Raw genomic sequence first — 24,766 nt, 5'->3', positions numbered from 1 at the left:
ATGGGCTTCCTTGGTGAGTCAGACAGTAAAGAATCTGCCTGCAATATGGGAGACCCAGGTTTGATCCCTGGGTTAGGAAGAGCCCCTGGAGAAGGGAATGGCAACATCATTATATTAGTTTCAGGCATACACCATAATGGGGCTTCCCGGGTGGCCCTAGTGGTAAAGAACCCACTCCACTATTCTTGCCTGGAGAATCCCATGGACAGAGGAACCTGGCAGGCTACATAGAGTCCAAGGGGTTGCAAAGAGTTGGGCATGACTGAAGCGACTCAGCACATACAACATAATGATTTGATAGATGTATATATTGTAAAATAATAAGTTATGATCAATCCACCACAATAAGATCCATCACCTCACAGTTTTTTCTTAATGATGAGAATAATTAAAATTCACTCTTAGCAACTTTCAAATGCACAATACACTGTTGGTAACTATAGTCACCATACTGTATATCACATCCCCAGAATTTATTATCTGAAAACTGGAAGTTTGTAACCTTTTGACTCCCTTCACCCATTTCACTGCACCCACCACCACCAATCTATTCTCTGTATGTATGAGTTCCTTTTTTTTAGGTTTCACATCTATGTAAGATCATATAGTATTTGTCTTTCTCTGCCTAACTTATTTCAATTTGCGTAACACCCTCAAAGTCTATCCATGTTGTTCTATATAGCAGAATTTTCTTCTCTTTTATGTATGAATGATATTCTCTCATATATATTTAACACAGCTTCTTTATCCATGCATCCATCATAATGGCCTCTTATGGTAAATTCATGTCTTGGCTATTGTAATGCTACAGTGAAGTAACATGGAATGTATTTATCTTTTAAGGTAGTAATTTGGGGCTCATTTTTGGGATAAATACCCAGGAGTGGGGTTACAGGATTGTATATGGTAGTTCTGTTTAAAAATTTTTAAACAGTTTTAAATTTTTAAAAACTTTTAAATTTTAAAAAGTTTTAAGGAACTTCCATACTGTTTTCCATAGTGGCTGTACCAATTTACATTCCTACCAACGGTGTACAAGAGTTCTGTTTTCTTCACATCCGTGCCAACACTTGTTTTCTCTTGTTTATATGGGGGAGGGTTGATATCTTACTTTAGTTTTTACCATTTATTTTAATTGAAATGTAGTAAATATACAATGTTGCGTTAGTTTCAGGTGTACCGCAAAGTGATTCAGTTATATATATATACACATACACACACACATACATGTATATTTCTTTTTGAGATTCTTTTCCACTATATGTTATTACAAGATATTGAGTAGAATTCCCTGTGATATAAGGTAGGCTCTTGTTGTTTACCTATTTCATATGTAGTAGTGTGTATATGTTAATCTCAAACACCTAATTTATCTCCTTTCCTCCCCTTGCTACTCCAGACATCCCCTTTGGTAACCATAAGTTTGTTTTCTAAGTCTGTTTCTGTTTTGTAAATAAGTTTATTTGTATCCTTCTTAAAAATTCCACATATAAGTGATATCATGATGTTTGTCTGATTTCATTTAGTAGGACAATCTCTAGGTCTATCATGTTGTTGCAAATGGTATTAATTCATTCTTTTTTATGGCTGAGTAATATTCCATTGTATGTATGTACCACATCTTTATTCATTCGTCTATCGATGGACATTTAGGTTGCTTCCATGTCTTGGCTATTGTAAACAGTGCTGCAATGAACACTGGGGTGCAGATAACTTTTTGAATTATGGCCAGAGTGGTATTGCTGGATCATACAGTAGCTCTATTTTTATTTTTTAAGGAACCTCTATACTGTTCTCTATAATGGTTGGATCAATTTACATTCCCACCAACAGTATAGGAGGCTTCCCTTTTCTCTACCCTCTCCCCAGCATTTATTGTTTGCAGATTTTTTGATGATGGTCATTCTGACTGGTGTGAGGTGATTTCTCATTGTAGTTTTGATTTGCACTTCTCTAATAATGAGTGAACTCCGGGAGTTGGTGATGGACAGGGAGGCCTGGCGTGCTGCGATTCATGGGGTCTCAAAGAGTCGGACACGACTGAGCGACTGAACTGAACTGAACTGAATAATTAGCAGTGTTGAGCATCTTTTCATGTGTATATTGGCCATCTGTATGTCTTCTTTGGAGAAATGTTTATTTAGGTCTTCTGCCCGTTTTTTTATTTTTATTTTTTAATATTGAGCTGTATGAGCTGTTTGTAAATTTTGGAGATTAGTCCCTTGTTGGTTGCATTGTTTTCAAATATTTTATCCCATTCTGTGGGTTGTCTTTTTGCTTATGGTTTCTTTTGCTGTGCAAAAGCTTTTGAATTTAGTTCCGATTTATTTTTGTTTTTACACCCATTACTGTAGAAGACAGCTTGAAAAAGATATTGCTGTTATTTATGCCAAAGATTGTTCTCCTTATGTTTTCCTCTTACAGTATTTGGTCTTACATTTAGGTCTTTAATTCATTTTGACTTTATGTTTGTGTATGGTGTTAGAGTATGTTCTAATTTCATTTTTTTTACATGTAGCTGTCCAGTTCTCCTAGCAGTATTTACTGAAGAAACCTTTTTCCCATTGTATCGTCTTGCTTCCTCTGTCATAGATTAATTGACCATAGGTTCATGGGTTTATTTCTGCGCTTTCTAGCCTGTTCCATTGGTCTATATTTCTATTTTTGTGCCAGTATCATACTGTTTTGAAGGCTGTAGCTTTGTAGTATGATCTGAAGTCAGAGAGACTGATTTCTCCAGCTTCATTTTTCTTTCTCAAGGTTGCTTTGGCTATTCGGGTTCTTTTCTGTTTCCATAGAAATTTAAAATTGTTTTTGTTTTAGTTCTGTGAAAAATGCAATTGGTAATTTGATAGAGATTGCATTGACTCTGCAGAATGCCTCAAGTAGTATGGGCATTTCAACAATGTTGATTCTTCCAGTCTAAGAACATTGTATATCTTTCCATCTATTTGGGTCATCTTTGATTTCTTTCATCAGTGTCTTATAGTTTTCAGAGTACAGATCTTTTGCTTCCTTAGATAAGTTATCCCTACGTATTATATTCTTCTTAATGGTATGGTAAATAAGATTTTTCTTTAATTTCTCTTTCTGATCTTTCATTGTTACTATATAGAAATGCATCAGATTTCTATGTATTACTTTTATATCCTGTAACTTTACTGAATTCATTGAGCTGTAGTAGTTTTCTGATAGCATCTTTAGCATTTTCTATGTATAGTATTATGTTTTCTACTAACAGTGACAATTTTCCTTCTTTTCCAATTTGAATTCCTTTTATTTCCTTTCCTTCTCCAATTTTTGTGACTAGGACTTGCAAGACTATGTTGAATTAAAGTGGAGAGAGTGGATATCCTTGTCTTTTTTTCTGATCATAGAGGACATGCTTTCAGCTTTTCACCATTGAGTATTATGTTGGCTTAGGTTTGTCATATATGGGGCCTTTTTAAAATTGAGGTATGTTCCCTCTGCTCCCACTTTTTTTTTTTTTTTAATCTCTTCAGATATTTTTTCAGGTCCTTTCTCTCTCTCTTCTCCTGGGACCCCTATAATGCAAATGTTGGTGTATGTAATATTGTCCCAGATATCTCATAGACTGTCTTCATTTCTTTTCATTCTTTTTTTCTTTATTCTGTTCCATGGCAATGATTTTCACCATGAATTTTCTAAAAATTCAGTTACTTTACTCTTTCAGTTCAGTCGTTCAGTTGTGTCCGACTCTTTGTGACCCCATGGACTGCAGCATGCCAGGCCTCCCTGTCCATCACCAACTCCGAGAGTTTACCCAAACTCATGTCCATTGAGTCAGTGATACCATCCAACCATCTCATTCTCTGTCATCCCCTTCTTCTCCTGCCCTCAATTTTCCCCAGCATCAGGGTCTTTTCAAATGAGTCAGCTCTTCACATCAGGTGGCGAAAGTATTGGAGCTTCAGCTTCAACATCAGTCCTTCCAGTGAACACCCAGGACTGATCTCCTTTAGGATGGACTGGTTGGATCTCCTTGCAGTCCAAGGGACTCTCAAGAATCTTCTCCAACACCACAGTTCAAAAGCATCAATTCATCGGCGCTCAGCTTTCTTTACAGTCCAACTCTTTAGCTCTGTAATTTCTGTTTGGTATTTTCTGTAGTTTCTCTTTGTTGAAATTCTCACTTTGTTCTTACATTGTTCTCCTGACTTTGGTATGCATCTTTATGACCACTATTTTAATTCTTTATCAGGTATATTACTTGTCTCCATTTCACAAGGTCTTTTTCTGGATTTTTATTTTGTTATTTTGTTTGGAACATATTCCTGTGTTTTTCATTTTTCTTTACCCTCTGCATTGGTTTCTGTGCTTTAGATAAAAGACCCAGCTCTCAGTCCTGAAGCAGTGACCTGGTGTAGGAAAGGAAACTTATCATTCAACTCTGCCCTAGCTCTTGGTTGTCTCTCCATCATCTGTGATTGTCTAAGCAGCCAGCTTTATTCTTGGTGACTCCCAGTATTTGAGGGAGGGCCAAGACCTGTCAGTGGAAATCTCAGTGGGGAAATCTCATGGGGATCTCAGTCAACACCAGATGTGGGCTGATTGGAAGCCACACCCCCAGGAAGCAGCATTTTAGAATATGCAAATATACCTCTTTGACCGGGAAGATGAGAAAGCATTTCTGTCTGCTCCCTGTGTACTGAGCCCTGGAGGCTAGCCAGTTTATAAGAATAAGAACCATTGATTTGTTGGCTACTTTCCAACTAAACCCGTTACCACAGCCCCACTGGACATCAGACTCTCAATCAAGGATGTATCTTTTGGGTGATAGCCACAAAAGCCAGGGTACCAGATGTATGCACAAACTGCTTTATCAGAGATACTGGTGACCCTGGGGTGGGACAGAGGGAGACTGCAAAGATGGACACCCACTGGCCTCTGTCATCTTTGGAGAGGATAGCGGTCAGCTCCTAGGAATGTATTAAGTTAGAAACCTGACCTTCAGGCTGCAGCTTGTTTTTAATTTTTTTTCTCTATTTTTGGCTGCAACTGTTCTTTGTTGCTGTGCACGAGCTGTCTATGGTTGTGGCAAGCAGGGGCTACTCTCTAGTTGCCGTGCACCGATTTCTCATTTCAGTGGCTTCTCATTGCAGAGCATGGGCTCTAGAGCATGCAGTAGTTCTAGGCTTCGGTAGCTGTGGCTCACAGGCTTAGCTGCTCTGAGGTATGTGGTAACTTCCTGCACTAGGAATTGAACCTGTGTCCCCTGCATTGGCAGGCAGATTCTTAGCCCCTGGACTACCGGGGAAGTCCAACGCTATAGCTTTTAAGATATGGTCTCTTTGATGGAAAGACTGGGCTTTTCAGTCTGTTGCCTCTGTACCATACCTTGAGTGGGTAGCTGGTTAATAACTGTTTTTTTTGGTCTGTTTTTGTGCTGGGGAACCCACAAATACACGCTCTGCTGGCCACCAAATTTAGGTTATCAAGGGTTGCATCTCCTGGGTGGTAGCTGCAAATGCTGGAGTGCTAGTTGTGTACACAAGTTCCTTTCTGGGAGATACTTGTGACCTGGACTGAGACAGAAGCAGAGTGTGAAGCAGATGGCACCTGCCAGCCTCCCCAGTCTCTGGAGCAACTGTTGTTGTTTAGTCGCTAAGTAGTTGTCCCCTAGATGCCTTAGAAGCCTATCCCTCAGGCCATCACTTTTAAGATAAACAAATATGCCTATTTTTTAGAAAGACTAGACATTAATTCTGTTGCCTCTTCCCTGGACCTTGGGGCCATAACCTTGATGAATCCATGGGAATCAGTTAAGAACTGTTTTTTTTAATTTGCGATAGCTTTGTAGATCTCATGGATGTAAGCCCAATTTCCTTGTAAAGGCAGATGTTTTGGGGGCTCATCTCTCGGGTGGAAGTCTTAAAGTTGTTGCACCAGATATGCAGACTAAACCCTTCACTCCTCAGAGAGAAGCTCAGAATTGCCAGTTCCCATCTCAGTTGTGTGTCACTAAGCTGGGGGTGGGGTTTATGGGAAGATTGTGTCTCAGCGCCTTCTACCTATTTTGATATGGGTTTTTTTCTCATTTGCCAAATATGTAGGGGTCACTCAGCTAGTTTCTGGGTTTCTTTCAGTGGTACTTGCTCCCTTGGGAGCTGTAGATTTGGTATATCCGTAGGAGGGGAATTCGGGAACCTCTTACGATCCTATCTTGAACCAGAACTGCTAATGATTTCTTAACCTTTTCCCTCCCATGCCTTATTTTCTCAAATCTCAATCTAAGACTTCATTTCTGTTTTTCAAACAGTTTAGTATCTTGCCTCTAAGAACGGTTTCTTAATACCTCTGGTTTTTCCCACTGAACTCTTTGCCCCGCAAAGCTCCAGTGGCTGGGGATGCAGACTGGGGCCAACACTGTTGGTTGCCTGATGCACAGCCTCCTTTATCCCTCTCACACTCCTTGAACCCTGGTTGTGTCCTCCATCTTTACCCTCCAGGAGAAAATGAATCCCTCTCTGGGCCCAGTGGGCTAAGTCATAATTTGTCCAAGACTTCGACTCTAAGCCACTGGTTCTGTATTGTAAATGCACATTGAAACCATCTTGGGGACTTTAAAAATCCCACCCATCTCACCTAGGATTCTAGGGCACCCTCAGGAGCTGTGGTTCGACTTCTGTTACCCTTGCAAAGTGAGTGCTTTTAGGTATAGTCATGTGATGCAAAACTGGCTGATGGACTATGAGGAAGTAAGGTTGGGACACTTCTGAGAAGGTTTTACACATTAAAAGAAGAAGTAGTTGCGATTCAGAGGTGTTCTTTTTCTGTCTCTGGAGGTTGTTGTCTGTATGTGCTCCAAGGTGAAGGAGCTTTGTTTAGTTTAGTAAATGATATGTGAACATTATCTCATTTGATCCTCACACTACCCTCTTAGGTAGTTAATAGTTTGATCTTCATTATTATACCCATTTTTACAGATAAGAAAACTAAAGTTCATGGAAATTTCAATACATTTTCCCTAATGACAACAGCCAGTAGAGCACGAACCAGATCATTTTGGTTCTTAAAATTATGACTTTCTTACTGTTAACCTGTTAACCAGGGGTATGCTGGTAAGCTGTCAAATAAAACCAAACCAAACCCTGATTTGTAACATGTACTGATTTTCATGGTGTAAATAGTTCCACCAGGCCTGATTTAAAGCTGCCATAGTGAGCTCACTCATTACTGACTTGGAAGGAGATGTGTCTGACTGGTTCCTGTGAGCCAGTATGAGCCAGCTCCAGCAGAACGTGAGAAGATAGGGCAAATGCTTGAATCCAGCCTTTGATGCTGAGATCCGTATTTCTCCCCAGCCTTTCTCTCAACACAAATATCCCATGAGAAGATCTTTATACTGGAGTTCTGCTTTCTTAGGGAGGACATTTAGCTCTTCTTCCTAGAAAGCAGATCAGCACAATGAGGGACAAACCAGTAGGGGTGAATTTGGTGGTTTTCTAATGTCCCCAGGATGCTATTGATGCAGACAGGAGTCCCGGAAGGCTATTTATCAATCTACATGATGGTGAATCAAGAGAACTGTTACCATTTGTTTTACCTCTTTGTCATCTGAGCTGCTGTGCAACTGGTACACACTTGCTGAGCCCATCAGCAATGCTGAGCACAGGCTCAGGACTGGCAGAGAGTGAAAGCAGCAGAGGCCCTGGCCAGTGGAGACATTATGGTGAGCCGGCCCCAAGCCTGCCCCAGTGGGCCCTGGGGTGTGGCACATTTACAGTGTGCGTGCTAAACCCATTCAGTCTGTGTTGTGATGGTCTCCTAGGGTTGCAAGGAGCCTTTCTGAGATGGTCTGGTCTGACTTCCTGTCCACCATCCCACCAAAGATCCTTGAAGATGTCCAGTGACGGTGAACTCCTTCTTTCCCAAGAAAGTTGATTATATGCTTGAGTACCTTTGTGAAAAAAAGTTCGCTTTTATGCTAAAACAAATTCTGTAACCCCTGTTGCAGCCTGACAAGATCCCAGTTTTAACCCCGAGAGCTCTAAATTACCAGACTTTCTCCATATAGCAAGCATTAGTCAGGATGACATTGTTCAGTTGTTCAGTCATGTCCCACTCTTCGTGACCCCATGGACTGTAGCACTCTAGGCTTCCCTGTCCTTCACTGTCTCCCAGAGTTTGCTCAAACTCATGTCCATTGAGTTCGTGATGCCATCCAACCATCTCATCCTCTGTTACCCCCTGCTTCTCCTGCCCTCAACATTTGCCAATGAGTCAGCTCTTCCCATCAGGTGGCCAAAGTATTGGAGCTTCAGCATCAGTCCTTCCAATGAATATTCAGGGTTGATTTCCTTTAGGATTGACTGGTTTGATCTCCTTGCTTGAGAGTCCAAGGGACTCTCGAGAGTCTTCTCCAGCATCACAATTTGAAAGCATCAATTCTTCAGCACTCAGCCTTCTTTATGGTCCAACTCTCACATCTGTGCAAGACTACTGGAAAAACCATAGCTTTGACTATATGGACCTTTATTGGCAAAGTGATATCTCTGCTTTTTAATATACTGTCTAGGTTTGTCATAGCCTTTCTTCCAAGGAGCGAGTACTTTTAATTTCATGGCTGCAGTCACCATCTGCAGTAACTTCGGAGCCCAAGAAAATAGTCAGGATGGACTAGGTTATGCCACAGTGGCAAACAACCACCACAATCTTAGCAGTAATAAAAATATAAATAATTATTGCTGATCTTGTAAAATATCCATCAAGGGTTGGTTTAGGGCTTGAAGGTGAAAGTGTTAGTTGCTCTTAGTTCATGTTAATCACTCAGGGACCCAGTCATCATGTTTCAACATGGCCATTTATTGGGAGAAAGAGTATGCTTGCTGAAGGGGAAAGAGAGACTTTCTTAGCAGTGAATGGTCTAGCTTACATGTACTATACATCATTCTCCTCTTCACTTGTTGACCAGAACTCTTCACATGGCCCCATCACCCATATGGGGCCCAAAAGGGTTTCTTACCCTATGCCCAGAAGAAAGAGAGCTGGAAACATCTGGAGAGCAGCCTTAATGATCACCAGGGTAGTTTTTGTATACTTGAAGGTCCTTTCCTTCTCAGGCTCATGCCCAGTTTACCCCCTCATTGCTATGTTACATGGTTTTTCTCCTCCATCACCCAGTTTACTCTCCTCTGAACATGGTGGAGCTTTGTATCTATATGCTGGTATCCTCAGCTGAGTGCAGTTTTTCGGGCACAGTCTAATCACAGTAAGCTCAATGGGGCTCATCACCCCCTCCTCTGAAACAGTACAGTGGGAACGCTGGGGCCTTGATGGCATTTTTATTTATTTGGCAGCCACGGCACCCTATCCCTGTATTCACTGGGCCATAAGCTCGAGGATGCTGGGGACTGTGACTGTCTTGCTTGTCATAGTGTCTCCATCACTTAGCAAAAGGTCTGATAAATCCTAATAAACATTTGTTGGATGAATACGTACATTGAATTTATTCTCTTTGCTTCTGCCTACTTTTTACTCATGCTATCATCTCCATCTTGCCCCAATATACTCAGCTTCTTCAGACCCATGTACAAGTTATGTTTATTTCTTAAATTTATTCCAGCATAGAGATGAGCAAGAGTATTATTTTTGGAGTCAAAAAAGTGGGTGGCTAACACCTAGCTCTGATCGTACCATTCAACAGCACATATTTCTTTAGCACCTACAATGGGCCAGGTGCTACAGACACAATTATGTGGAAGATAAGACCACAAAGCTGCCATACCACTGAATGGGTCCATTTAGGTAAACACTGTTACATCTCTAGATTAGAATGCAGGGATCTTTTAGGTTTGGGGGTTTTTTTGCTTTAGTTTTTCCAGCAACAAAAGCATGTAGACATATAGTTGATGCTTAATAAATGTTAGTTTCAAGAGCAAATAGATCTCTAAGCTCCACTTTGCTCTATGTACCAGAATCTCCTGAGAAAGCAAGTGTAGTTGGAAAACAAAGTAGCACTGTGTTTAACTGTTTTATTTTTGTGGTAGGTCATGATGTTTGAAATCTAGAATAAGACTAAAGGAAGATATGAAATTTGTCTATTAATCCCAGGGAAGTAGGAATTACCTTAGGTTGCAGAACACCATTTCAGATTGGTACTAATCTATTAATCACCATACTTTGGGTACCATTGTTCATTGAATCCTGCTGGGCCACAAGGAAGTAAGACTTTGTCATGTATGTTATTGAAGCTCAGTTATGTGAAACAGATCATACATGCCTGATCAACCAGTCTAGTAACCATCAACAAAGAGAACAAGATTAGACTTTCAAGACATGTCTTTTATGAACCCCTGTACAATCCTAATGATTAGTAACCCTTCTGGTGCTCATAAATTACTGCTTAAATAATTCTGCAATTTTGCCTGTACTTACCTAAATTACTGATATCATCTCTTTATCTCCCTTGGCCTACAATTCATTTTATCAATGACAATTGTATCCTTGAAAATAATTTTCTTTGAGAAAAGAGGGAACTGAGTTGAGGAACATTGCTTTCTCTTTCATTTACAAGTTCTATATTATCAGTTTCTAGAAGAGGGCTTATCCTTCTTGTGGTCTTGGCCTGATGGTAACTTTAGAAAGCCTTTTTCCTTTTCATGTGTGGACAAGCTTGAGAAATATGAAGGGCAACCTTCACATGAGATGAGATATGGATATGTGATTTTTGGGGAAAAGAGATCTGTGTGAGCCTCAGAGGGATTTGGGAGAGAGAGAGCTTGTGGAGGTATAGGGGTGTGCTGGGGTGTGAAGGTTGCACAGAGAGGGACGGGGGGAGGAAATCTGGGAAATGGGGGTTTTGCATGTGGTGAGGCTAGTATGGAGTTGACATCTACTGATGGAGCCTGATGAACCATATTCCTCTGTTCATCTGTAGTCTTGAGAGCATAAGGCTGGAAGAACTTCAGAGATCATCCAGGAAATTTCTGACACTGTCAGATCAAATGACTACTAGACCAGCTTCGGTTTCTAACTTGAGATGTCTCCAAAGAAGATTCCTGTTTCAGCCACTTGAATGCTGGACTGTACTCAATGCCTGCACAATCTTCACTTTATTTAGCCCAAATTCTCCCAGCTGTGGTCTGAGCCTTTGGAAGAATGAAACCTCTGTGGGTAAGAACTGCCTTGGTGGTGAGAGAAAGGGAGCTCTGGGTGGTCTTTGGGTGTTGCATGAGGACAAGGGTGCTATGGCTGAAGTTCCAGTAAGAATACATAGGACTATGAGGTCTCTGGTTTTACCAGGAGCCTTCATAGATATCTTAAAACAGGAAGAAAAGGCCCTATGTTCTATGATTGGCTTCAAATCCTAATTCATGCCAGGCTGCAGTGGACATTGTGAGCACGTGTGTTCACAATGGTGTGTGTGCTGAGTGTCCAGAGCATGCCCAGCAGGTGCTGGTGTGGGGCTGTGGTTCTGTGTTATCTGGTCAGTGAGTGGAATCCAGCAGAACAAAAGAATTCCTGAAAGATTTAAGATAAGAGCCATTTTATGGAAAACCATGGGAACTTCTTAAGTCTCTTTTTTTAAGGGAGAGCAGCACAGTTTCAAGCTTAACACTGACTCTGCATGTCAATCAGGGTAGGATGGACTCAGAACATCCTAGAAGTTTTTGGAAGAATCTCCTGAGAAATCTCTGCAGGCAACTACTCAGGAAAGTACAAAGCCCTCCAACTTGGAGCTAGCATGGCATCCCCATAGGTGAGATGGGCAGCGTGAAGAACATGGGGGTCCCACTTGCCCATTTTCCTGGAGGACATCACCTGCAATCTTCCCTTGTCCTCTGAAATAGCTGACGGTAATAATCGCTACCACTGACCAAGCATTTTCTATGTGCCCCACTGTGGTACAGGCTTCACATAGAGCATCACAGCTAATCCCTGCAGTAACAGGACTGGCCAGGCAGGTGTCAATTTCACTCATATCACAAATGAGCCCTGTGGACACAGGTTCATCTGAACTGAGTTGCAGATTGGACAGAGTGGGCCAGGGTGCAGAGTGTGGGCTAGAAAATGGTAACCTGGGGAAATGACTCCCTTTCTCCAAGAACACACATTAACAGGCAGGTTCAGTGCACAGATGTGGGCTCTACCCAGCTCACTCCTCTGATGTCTTGCCTGCCAGAGCCATGGTGGACAGAGCAGGCAGGGTTGCCTCAGAGGCAGTCTATGCCTGGGCAATACCTGACATAGCGGGTAGAGTGGGTGGGGGGTGAAGCTGAAGATGTGGCAATACAAGGGATGGATAGCTTCCATTTCTAGGCCCTAAAAGAGCATATAATGTAGGCAAATCAGGATTTTATGTCATCTTTGTGTTTTGAAAACTGGTTGTATGACCCATTGGGCTTGAAAACCAAATGATAGAGGGAGAGAGTATAGAGCTGGCTTATTACACCAGGGAATAAAGAATGGAAAAGGTGAGGAGGAGAGAAAGAGGAATTGACAGCAGAGTGGAGGTGATGGGGGTGCCTCTGGAATAGGAAGAAGGCGAGGGTGGCGCTCTTAGCCGTGGTTCTAATTCAACACAGGAAGGAAGAGAGACGATAAAGCGTCATTGATAGCTGCACTTGGACCTGATCTGGCCAACCTGCACCTCAGTTTAGAGTGACATATGACCACAGGGCTCATTTCCACTGCACGTGTCTCTGGCAGTATCAGAGTCTTGTCCCTAGATGACGTAAAATGAGGAGTTATAGGACCTGGTGCAACTCTGAGCCAGGGGCAGAGAGAGCTGCCTGGTCATTTTAAATCAACACAGCCAGACAAAGCCATCAGGATGACCAAATCTGGGAACAGAGGGGACATAAAGCCTTATGGGGTTGGCCTGTGATACAGTCGAGGCCAGCTCTGTGACTGGGATATCTTTATAGCAACGTTCACCCAGTTAAGACCAACAAGTGATAAATGGGGTGCTTTAATTTGGTCTTTTCTTTGTTACCAAATTACATCAGCTCTGTAGCTGTAACATGCAGCTGCCCAGGTTAGCCCCAGGCTGTATGTCTCCTTTCTGATGATTCCATGTTACCAGCAGGGGGGTGGCCAAGGTGGGTTACTGAAACACAGGGGCTCCTCCGTGAGGGAAGACAAAGGGACTGGACCGCCCCTCACCATGCACTCTCACCTCCAAGGCGCAGAGATTTCCTCAGGGGTTCACACAGGGTTTACAGGATCCAGTTTGACCCAGACTATTTCCTCTTCCTCAGGGAGGTCCAAGTCCTGATTGCATCATTCTGGCCTGCCCCAGTTCCTTTAAGGGACAGACGCTGCGGGGCGGGGGTGAGCCACTCCAGGCCTTGACATGCAAATCACACAATTTCACTGCTGATAAAGGGTTCTACAGACCGGATGAGTAATACTGTCCTGCCCAGCTGGCAGTTTATCTAGCGCTCTCTGCTAAATCCAGTTTACACCCTTTTTATTGTGCTCAATACCTCACAAAAGTGGGAACAATAAAATTGACCTTAATAGAGGAATTTTTACAATTTGGGCTAAAACTAGGGACTCAGGAGTTAAACTGCCTGACCTCAATCCTAACCCTACTGTTTCACTTGTGTGACTTCAGACCAATGCCTTAATCACTCAATACCTCAGTTTCCCCATCTGTACAATGGAGATGAGACTGCCCACCCCTTGGGGCACTGAATGAGTAAATTCACTGAAAAGTGTTACAGCACCTCATCTGTAGTAAATGTGCAATAAATGTTATCCATTAGTAAGTGAAAACTCCTTCTGCAGTCAAAAGATAATCAACATGTCAGAGCAAATGCTCTATTTTCCTTTCAAACACTCAGGGCTGCATGGCTAATAGGGTAGCATGGAATAGTTTGGGAGAACAGAGACAAACGGGTGTGGGGATGAGGGAGAAGGGTGTTAAGGCCTCAAGACTTTTCAGGATTCCTTTTTGAAGAGCTGAGATGGTCTTGGGGGAGGGAAATGGCTGTGTGACCTCGTCTTGACCTCCACGGTACCCTCGGAGCTCAGGGGACTGAGCAGGCCCGGCAGACTAAGCACCCGCTGATCAAATGGCTTGTGGCCAGCCCGCCTCAGGAAGTGCGGGCCCGTGGCCTTGTGATCCTCAACAGGGAAGTAAGGTTTAGGAGGACAGATGAAAGATATGAAACAGAGCTCCAACTCCAGGGTCAAAGGCTCTCTGAGTTTTAGGTCAATATCCTGTACCTCCTCTCTCTCCTCACATATAAAAGAGGGATAGGGCAGAAATGTTAGAAATCCTATCATTGCCAAGTCTGGCTGTCAGATAATCTGACAGGGCTGCAGTTATCTTAAAAGAATGGACTGAACCCAAATTAGGGGGCCCAGGTGGCAGACTTGGGAATAAGTTGGCAAGAGGGAAGCTGCTAAGTCTAGAAGATATTGGGGTCCTTTGCAGGCCTGGAATAGTGGATTTTGTAAACGAGCACAGGAGGCCTGCTCTGTTCTTTGTGGTTCTTTACACTGTGGACTAGACCAAAGCTGGTCAGCCCCACAGAGCAAAAGGAGACTCTGAACTGCAAAGTTGCTATGAAAGCCAAAGAGTCCTTGAGTCCTTCTCCAGAAGTCTGTTGGATTAGAACATCCAAGATTTAGACTCTAGACTGGACCTACTCTTTACCAAGTCTGAAACCTTTGGGTAATCAACTAACTCAACTTCTTAGATTCTCTCTTGTTCTCGGGTACAAAATGCACCGTGGTGCTCACACGGGACATAGTGGCAGAATGAGCAGCTTGCCTCACAGGGGCATTTGACGACCTAGTAAAATTACATGAGTGAGTGTATCTAAGAATGGCTGAGAGTGACATATAAAGGGAGGCTTCTAAATATTCTCTTCATTTAAAAGTCATTTTCCATCTTGGAATACAAAAAAGAACCTCTAACAGTGACTGTCATTACTGCCCAGATACCCCTTGGCTCCTCTGTAATTCCCAGTCCTGTATGTTGTTCTGGCCAATCTAGTGTGAGCACGGGTGATGCGTGTTCCTCCTAAGAGAGGTAGGTAAACAGTCAGCACTGCTTCCATTTCTCCCTTCCCTTCCTATGGTAACCTTGGAATCTGCATAATCAGATGGCATAGTGAAGAGTAGGAAGAGGGCTGTTGAACTTGCTCTCACTGGATGAGAAATAAGCAATTACTGCGTCTAGCTACAAAGAGTTTGAGGACGAGTCCGTGCCAGTGAGACTTGGCCGGCATTACCCTGACTCAGAATGAAAGTTGTGGTTCGAAGAGACAGGCCACATTCATTTCAGTGACACACACAGTGGGATGCCAACCTTTGCTCTCAGGAAGTTGCTTTGAGTCAAAAGTTCTATCTGTTTTGCTCAAAGCTTATTTTAATTACATATCTCCTCTCCTAGTGGGGATGGGACAAATACTTTTAGACAAGTAAAATCCCTTTTGTTACAAAATGCATTTATTTCAGCCAGATAAAATTCTCCAACTTCATACATGGATACATATGATAAGGTCCTTCTTTGATACATGTCCTGCTTACAAGAGCCATTTCTAATTATTAAAACGCGTAACAAACATCTTTGTCTCTCAAAATATAATTTAAATAACTTGCTAAGGTATAAGCCATAAGTCTGGTCATGGACCCGAGTGGAGAGCGGTTCTCCAGTGATGAGATCAGAGCAATATCGGCACATTGCCTCCACGATGAGAGTCCACCAGTCTGCGAGCTGCTGAGCTCATCTGCTGGTCAACCCGCCAAGTATTTGGATAGTTGCTGCTGGGGCAGCAAGCTGCCTTCTGTGAAAAAAGTTATGTGCAGACAAAGTATGATGTAGGCAACGTGGAGAGGCATTTCACAGAATGCACACACCTTTCAGGTAACTTAAGATGAAAGCTTGGTGAGAGCAAATCTGTTACACTGCTGGGTACTGTGGCACCATCTCACTGGGCACTCAATAAATATCTATGAAGTGAAAGGAAAGATAAAAGAATAAGCTGTAGCAGTTGCCTTGATGTCCAACTGTTGTCAAGATTGGGCTTTATGAGCTTTATGGACACTATTTCTTGTTCAGAGGAAGTCATTCTATTTGGAAAGCCATCCCTTTCCTTCTCGTCAAGTTCTTCATGAGCGTTTAGAGACTTCTTGCAGACTGCCAGTATTCAGGGCTCTTTGGCTTACAGAAAAGCTGGGAGTGGGCCATACAACGTCTAGGTTTGTCCCTTGAAGTAAGAATGCCTGAGTGACTTGGAAGTTCTAGGATCTGGTTTATTCTTCATGCCTTTTCTTCTTTTGGCTCCTATTAATATCCTGAACCTGAAGTAGCCATGGAAACTAAGAGCTGAGCAGTGTGTTTCTTCATGAAATCTCATTTCGGTATCCACTATTTCTAGGACCCTGGCTCCCTCAGAACTTGAAGTGGTTGATCTCTTGATGGTCCGTCCTTCACAGAGTTCTCCACCTGTTCCCTGAAGGTAAGGGTCTTGTTCTAACATTGACACTGAGGAGTTCCCCACAGAGGAAATTCCTGGAAAAATCTCTCCTTTTGCTTCTCATACCATCTGTCCTATTCGCCACAGGCTATGGATGCAACTCTGGAGAGACAAAGGAAAAGTTTCTAAACTCATCCTGGTTGATCATAGGAAGATGTCCCTCATCAATTGGAGTTAAAACCGGTTCTTCCTTTATGAAGTCGGGGTCAAAATTACTGACGTCTTCTCGGGATTTCTGTCAAAAAGGAAACAAGGAAACTTTCAGATTCTGTGCATGAGGCTTATTAATCTCCCGTGGGACTTAGCCCTTGCCAGTGAGTTCAGAGGACGGCCCTGCAATTCTCTCGGCAGCATTATTTCCAGTTATGACAATTGGTTAAACAGTGCTTTCTACTAATTCTACTGCATTGTGTATTATTAGGGCATTTCTAACTGCCAATTCACTAGCCTCATAAAAAGCTTGCTGAGCAGACCAGTCTTAGGCTGGGAAGCTAAGGAATTAACTTGCTCACCTGACCCAGCCAACTGGTTCACCCTGTCCATTTCGTGGAGGTACCACTGCTCAGCAGGCCACACAGGGGCCCACAAGACAACAGAGGTTAAGTAAATTCACACTATGTGCTTGAAGAGATTTTCCTCAAAGACTTCTTGGAAATTCTGAGTTCAGGGAACAAATGCGTCTCACTTCACTCACCAGCAGATTCATTTTGCCCTGCTGGCAAAACTTCCCCTCCTCCCAGAACGGCTGGCAGGGGGATGCCCATGAAAGGAAGTGGTTTTATGCTCTGGGTGTTTGGTATCTCAACCTAGCAGCCTGTTACAGATTAAGCCAATGACATATGGAAACATGTATTTTACATCTTTATAAGCTAATGCTGGAGAGATCATTTTTACCATTATGAGATCTCTCACTTTTCTTCCTGGAGTCAATGATATTTCTTTCTGAGCATCCCTTGTCCCCCTAACTCGTGATGTACTGGAAGCCCAGCTTCTCTGCCTTCCCATTATGGTTCTCTTGACTCACCCATGAGAAACAGCTTAGCTCTCAGTCTAAGAGCTGGACCCCTTCAGGAATGCTGCCCTACTCAGCTTCCTCCCTTGGGGAGGCACCCACGGTATTCCCAGTATTTCCTAGACAAAAAGGACTCGGCTTCTTTTGCCCTGAGCCCTGTGCTGCAGGGGCTGTCACAGACCTAAGCTCTGCAAGCCAGGGAGCCAGGCTCAGGGCCCTGAGGAGCATTTCACATCCTCTCTACTTTCCTGGGGGCTTGGAAAAGGCTCTCTGACTAAGGAGCCTAAGGAAATCAGCTAGAACAATGAATTTCTCAACCAAACTCTTTTGGGGAAACCTGGAAAGTTTCAAGGCCTCTTCGACTCCAGGAAATTTTAACTTGAGAGGATGGGGCCAAGGCAAGCAAGAGGTAAACACTTTTTGAGACGTAACCCCCGGCACACTGAGAGCTGTTGCCTTGAGGGCAAGGAGGAGTCCTGGATGAGGCTGCCCTGTAAAGCATCTCTGAACTTCCAGTCTGGTCATTCCCTGGTGGAACATCTAGCTGCTCAAGTGGAACACTGAGACAGTTTAAGAAAGAAAAAGGTCTACTCAGGTGGTCTCGGACACTTACGATTCTGGGTCGGAAAGGTGGTTCTACTTGGCGATGGTTCAGCTGGGCCCAGTCGATTTCCTTAAAGAAAGGGTGTCTCAAGATGGCATGCTCACCGCCTTGACTTGGGCTGCCCAAGCGCATGGTGGGGTTCTTGGTCATGAACTGAGAGGGGGAGAAAGACAGTCAATCATACAATCACACACAGTAAGGCTGTCACAAGACAGCAGGCATCAACCCTGGCAGAGGAGATGATGTGAGGCTTCATGGCTGATCTTGCTTAACCAGCTGAATTTTCCATCAGAGGCGGCACAACCACTATGAATCATCCCGTCAAGGCGCAGTTGCTCGTGTATATTTCTGGCCTTCCCCACTTCCATTTCAGACGTGGCAACCAAAATAAAACCGAAGGGCCCAGTTTTCTTTCCTGTAAATACCACGTATTTTTTTTCCCCCTTTAAAGAAAAGAAACTCTATAAAACAGTGTGCCTTTCTCCAGCACTGCAGTTGAGGACAGCCGGCAGCTTATGAATGGGGCTACTTTTTGGAACAGCTGTGCCATTTTTCTGAGCGACCTGACCAGCCGGCCAGGATTCCCGCTCTCTGACAAGACCACGGAGAGAAGAGAGAGAGTCATTATTCTGATGCTCTGGGTGAAGGAGCCGCAAGGGTGAGAAACTTAAAGTTCTGTGTTCAGGCTCCAGGAAAAACAAAGTTGGACACTTTTATTTATGCAACAAAGATATTATAGTTTTGACTGAAGAGTTTTTTCCTTCGAGATGCTCCCTTCTCTCCTGCTCTTCCATTTTGAAATGTTTCATGACTGAGACTCTTGCCACACAGACCAGAATTGGAATGCATTGCCACACATTTAAGGATTGTGCGTGTGTGTATCCATCCTCTGTATTTATATCAATTGGGCAACTTCCTCACAACTGACCTCCTATCAAGATGTTTTGGGCCAACTCTCCTTTCACGAAGTGGTCAATACAGGCATTCTGATCATTTCCTGACCAAAGACCAGTATAGGATAATTCACTCTTCATGGCAGGATGTCATTTCTAATTTTAAAGACTTTTCCATTATCATTACTTTTCCATTATCAAAAGAAAATGGCCTTGGATAAAAACTTTCCAAAAATTTAAATCAAGTTATCTTTAAATGAATTTGTAACAGCTCCCAAATACCCCTTTCCAAGTCTGACTTAAGAACACGAGGCAAAACTAATGAGCAGAAGTTGATACTTCCTTGGAGTAGAATTTACCCAGTAAATTTGAAAAGATCTTGAAGGTGCACATAAGAAAGGGTCGGGCTGGGAGATGACCAGCCCTGCCATGTCAGGTGTCCAAAACTGCCAAACCTCCTGGATTGCTTCAGGTGAATGTGATCAGGTGGAGGGAGGAGGCTGCCAAGGTCCCTATGCAAACTGACAGGAGAGACCTCATAAAATGCTACAAAAGCTTCAAACAAGACCTAGTAAAAAATGATGGAGTTTAATGGTTTCTCCTCTTTCCAAGAGACGGGGAATGAAAGGCCTGGTGGTGCTGAATTTGGAGGTGGAACTCTAAAGTAAAAGCAGCTTTGAGAGCTTCTGAGCAGTGAGCACTCAGGCATGCGGGGTGATCCGCAGACTTATAGGAAATGTCTCATAAACAACTCCATTCTGGAAGAGCTAGGCGCTCGTGCTGTGTGGGCTCTGCCTAGATAAGTGTGTGTAACTCAGAAAGACGGGAAAATACACACACCGAAGAAACGAATAGACTCCCTTCTTAGGAAAGTCAATGGGATACAATCCCTGATGGAGTAGCCGTGTCTGTTCTAAAAGCTAATTAACAAAAGACAATGCTGCAAAAAACTCAAGCTACAAGGGCAGCAGAATAGACTCAGATGGCTTGTGGGAAACTCCCAGGCCTGCCAACGGTGCGAGCAGAGGATACCTCGTGAATGTGTGGGTACAACTTGTTCTTCTTGGCAAGAGGAACAGTGTGGGGCTCTTGGTGCCAGGGTGGCAGAAGCCCCGGTGTCTGAACGCTTTTGCCCATTCTTCCCTGCCCCGGAACAGAAGCCAAGCTTCCAAGGGGCACTGTGGAAAGGCACTGACCAAAGAAAAGCAGAACACGTCATGGCTATTCTCCTCTACAGACTTCATTCCAGTGAATAGAGTCAGGCAGAATGACCCTTTCCACTAGCTTACACTTAGAATTCTGATAATGTTTTTTTCGAATGACCAGGCAGTTTTGTGTTAACTTTGAATATCTTGAGCCCTTTGGATACTGCCATCCTCCATGTAGAAGGGAAAAAAAAAGTTCAATTTATAAAAGTTGCAGGTGTCTATGCAAGGCAGTGCACTAGCTCTCATGGTGTGGGGGTGCAAGTGGTGTGCAGATGACAAGCAGTGTCTCCCCATGAAGGAGCCGATCGAGAGAAGTGGGCAGAGGAGAGACCGCTTTAACTAACACAGCTGGATAAAAGGAAGACACAGTCAAGTGCAGCAGAAGCTTTGGAGAGAGACTGGGCCACTCGCATTGGGGGGTGGTGGTGAGAAGGCAGGCGGTGGCCTCACAGAAGAGGGGACATTTGATGACACGAGGTGGGTGGATAGAATTACACATGCCTGAGAACGCAGACTGGCATGGCTGCAGGCAAGCACCTGTGACATTGGGTATTTGGGCTGGCATGAAAGGACAGCTGAGGAACCATGGAGGAGCCAGCAAGACCTGTCTACAGTTTATAATGTGAATGACAAGAATGATGAGAGCTGCCCTGGACCTAGGAGATGACTCTAACCATAACATGATGGCTAAATCCCTAGTAGAGAGGGAAGAGATACATGGGGGTGACTAGTTAGAAGGCTGAGGTCACTGCCAAGAAAACATACGTTTGGAAACTAGAGTCTCTCGTTAGTGAGAGGAAAGGCAGGGAGCAAGCCAAAGAGGGCTTGTGGAAGAAGAGTGAGCAGACTCCCCACTGCCTGGAGCTGGGGGGTAGAGAGAGGAGGGCGGCCAGGTCCCAGAGTCCTCTCTGGCTGTTGAATGATGGAAACAGGTGACAGAAGAGGAACCAATTATAGTTGGGAGTACTGGTGTTAGAAGTAGAAATAGGAGCAGTGATGACTTTTGTCAGAGGAATAAAGACATAATAAACATCGACCATTCGATCATTTCTCAAGACCTTACAGATCTGGGAAGCTGGTGAGCTCAGCTTTGCATCTGAGATGTGCAGACATCCACCAGGAGGAGCCTGACCAGGGTGAGAAGTCTGATTCCCAGGGATGATGACGATATTTGGTAAGACAGAGCTGAGGCTGGGAGGGAGGGTGGCGTGCAGGGAAGGCAGACATGGAGGGGGACAGAAGAGAATCGAGGGCAACCCCAGACTGCAGACATTTTATTTGGCCCATGTAGAGTGTTTTAAAATAATTTTAACTACTTGTCAAAGAAGTAGCAAATGTCTCATCACATGAAAGTCAAGTTTTCCAAATTCTCTTGGGAGATGGAATATTCTGGAACACTGGACCTGTACTACTTCCTGGTGAAAATGACCTGAGTTGAGCATGGCTGCCTCCTTGGCTGGGGCATGTGACCCCTGGTCCCGGCACTCCTCACGGCCTCACACCTGGCTCCACATATGCCTGTGCTGGCTCCTAGCCCTGGCACAGGGTGAGAAGAAGGCCAGGGTGGCAGCAGAGCTCATGAGACAGTCAGAGGAGGACAGAGATCATGGAACAGAAACTAGGAGGGGGACCGTTTCAGGGAGGAGCAGGGGGTAATCTGTGGTGCTGAGGGAGCAGAAGGCCAGTTGAGGGGGGGCGGGGTTATAGCTCCTCTATGACTAAGCCCCACCCCCTACCAAAGATGCAGAGATGGGAGGTTCAGGGAACACTGAACATCAGTCCCAGGCCTGGAATCTTTCTTGGCACACATCAGTGGAGCGGGCTGGGGCCAGAGGGGGTCTGTGTCCCTAGGCCAGGCCCAGGACTCGCCTTAAGCACCATGTTCCTGCTGCTGTGATGATGACAGCACCATCCCGTTGCAGAGAACTTTCTCTCTTTGCTTATGTCCCTACTGGGACCCGAAGCCAAACAAGTTAACAACCACGGTGTTTAGAGGCATCACTCATCCATGTCTAAGGTCATACTTAAAACTTGCCTCACCTCAACTGACCTTCTCCCTGACTGTGGTCTCAAAAGGGGAAGTCAGCCCAGGAGGAAAATAAAGTGACTCCATGAAAGATTTTGGATGCATTTACTAAAGGAAGCAGAATGTTTGCTAGGTTCAATGAAAGCATTTTATAAGCTGCAAAGAGTGAGGAGGCCAGGGTGGAAAACCTGATTCCACCTCGAATGTAAGTCTCTAGCTAACTGGAGATCGGGGGCAAGAAAGTGTGGAGATCCCTTGTATTCCCCTTTCTCCTGAGGCCCTCATGCAAGTGGAAAGAGGGTCCTAAAGGAATCAAAGCACACCTGCCCAGAGAATGAGAAACAACAGTTTCTTCCAGGCTGCAGAGAAGACAGGACCACAGTGGGAAGCAGTCAGCCAGGTGCCCCGCCTGAGGAAACACAAGTGATATGGGCCAGGTCTGTACAGGAATGCCCTGCGAAGCCTCCTGCCAGTCAGGGATGGGTACATAAAGGGTGTGAGAGCTCCTCTGATATGCAAGGCACAGAGGGGAAGTGGTTCGGCTCCTCAGCTTCATTACCGTGTTTGGATGCCAGTTCCCCCATGAGCTGTGTGACCTTGGACAAATGTATTAACTTTCCTGGACTTTAGATGCCTCAACTATAAAATAGAGATTTTTTTAAAATTTCCTCATATTACGATGAGTAAATGAATGTAAAATGCCAGCACAGAGCAAGCCTTTAATCAATGCTACTGAGTTTCAGCGAGCATCTTGTTAAACCACTTGGAGGGCCATCCTGTTCTACCTAAATGCAGGGGCATGGACTGAAATGCCTCTAGGAGAGGAACATCTGAGCTGAGCCTAGGCCCTGAGGTTTATCTGGCTCTCTCTCTCTGCTATTCTACTTTGTAGCCAGGAAAAGGGCACAAGATGTTTCTGCCTTCACAGTCCCAGACTCCAACAGGGGGGTGGTAGTGATGGCCTCAGGAAAAACATCAAAGATTTATCAAAGGTTGCTTTTCTGACAGCCAAGATTTCTAAAGACAATCTGAAAACAATAATACAGACGATACTCGGGTTTTAACGTGCAGTTATATCTGCTTTAACAACAGAAGGGAAGTGCTGAGTGTGCAGTGAAGAGAGCACTGGGACACCTTCTTGTAAATCTGAGATCAGACAGTACCTGTCATGTCTTGCGGGCTCTGCTACACCTGAGGCAGCTGTGGTTTTGAGTTGTCAGATGTTCCAGAGGATAGAGTTCAAACTCACCCTCTGTAACAATGCATCTAGAGATAGGATCCAAATGTACTTTGAAACTCATTCAAATGTGCGCAATGATTGAAAGTATTTTTTCTTTGGGAATCTGATTTTATAGGAAGAAGACGTTATATAAACAGAGTGATTAATAAGATTTTCTTTCAGGAGAGAAAGAACACTGTATTTTCTACTTAACAGATGGATTTGGCTGTTGAGCAAACAAAATGACCTCCTCCTTCCATTCAATTTCAGACCAAAGGTCACAGAGCTGGCAGTTAGTGCTGGGAAGCTAAGAGGGCATGCCATAGAACATCCCCATCAGTATTCCAAGGAAAGACCCCTAGTTAGGAAGAATGAATTTTATGGCTCTACAGAGAGTCCTGAGGTGGGAGAGCAGAGAAAGAATACAGGACACAGAACAGAATATGGTCCATGGCCATGAAGGCTTCTCCCGCAGCGAGGGCAGAAAACATGCATGCTTGTATATGTTGCAGCCACCGGGGTCTGTGTTTTGCTGCCGTCACAGGTAGAATCTGACATCATTATGAAGACTAGTCAGCCACCTTTTTCTCTCACCCTGCTTCCAGCAGGCTGTGGTGGTAGGGCATAGACCCGAGAACCACCTGTGCCAGCAGGGCCATGGTGAGAGGGATGAGGTTGGGCACTGAGTCAGCTGATGGGGCAGCATGGGAGGAAATGCAGATTAGGAAACCGAGAAACAAACAATCCAATAAAAAAAAACTGTGCAGAAGATCTAAATAGACCTTTCTCCAGTGAAGACATACAGATGGCCAAGAGGCACGTGAAAAGATGCTCACCATCACTAATCATTAGAGAAATACAAACCAAACTACAATGAAGTATCGCCTCACACTAGTCAGAACAGCCATCATCAAAAACATCTCCAGTAAATGCTGGAGAGGATGTGGAGAAAAGGGAACCCTCCTACACTGGTTGGTGGGAATATACATTGGTACAACCATTATGGAGAACAGTATAGAGGTTCCTTAAAAAAATAAAAATAGAGCTACCATATGATCCAGCAATCCTACTCCTGGGTATATATCTGGAGAAAACCCTAATTTGAGAAGATACCTGCACCCCAGTGTTCACTGCAGCCCTATTTACAATAGCCAGGACATGGAAGCAACCTTAATGTTCATCAACAGAGGAATGGATAAAGGAGATATGGCACATATATACAATGGGGTATTGCTGCTGCTGCTGTGTCACTTCAGTCGTGCCCGACTCTGTGTGACCCCAGAGACGGCAGCCCACCAGTCTCCCCTGTCCCTGGGATTCTCCAGCCACAAAAACAATGAAATAATG

At 44.0% G+C, this 24,766-nt stretch overlaps 1 protein-coding gene across 1 annotated transcript in view; it reads right to left on the bottom strand.

Moving 5' to 3' along the window:
* Window positions 1-15,404: 15,404 nt before the first annotated feature.
* The window catches only part of PRKCH (protein kinase C eta), a 232,741-nt gene continuing 223,379 nt past the window's right edge, over window positions 15,405-24,766 (bottom strand). Inside the window, exons 13-14 of the mRNA XM_019969023.2 lie at window positions 18,083-18,226; window positions 15,405-16,692 (exon numbers count right to left, since the gene is read on the bottom strand). Coding sequence (XP_019824582.2) covers window positions 16,546-16,692; window positions 18,083-18,226 — 291 coding nt within the window. The 3' untranslated portion in view covers window positions 15,405-16,545. The remainder of the gene's footprint in view (window positions 16,693-18,082; window positions 18,227-24,766) is intronic.

The sequence above is a fragment of the Bos indicus genome, chromosome 10 (assembly GCF_029378745.1).
Source record: "Bos indicus isolate NIAB-ARS_2022 breed Sahiwal x Tharparkar chromosome 10, NIAB-ARS_B.indTharparkar_mat_pri_1.0, whole genome shotgun sequence".
Classification (NCBI taxonomy): domain Eukaryota; kingdom Metazoa; phylum Chordata; class Mammalia; order Artiodactyla; family Bovidae; genus Bos; species Bos indicus.
This window is presented reverse-complemented; position numbering and strand designations above follow the sequence as displayed.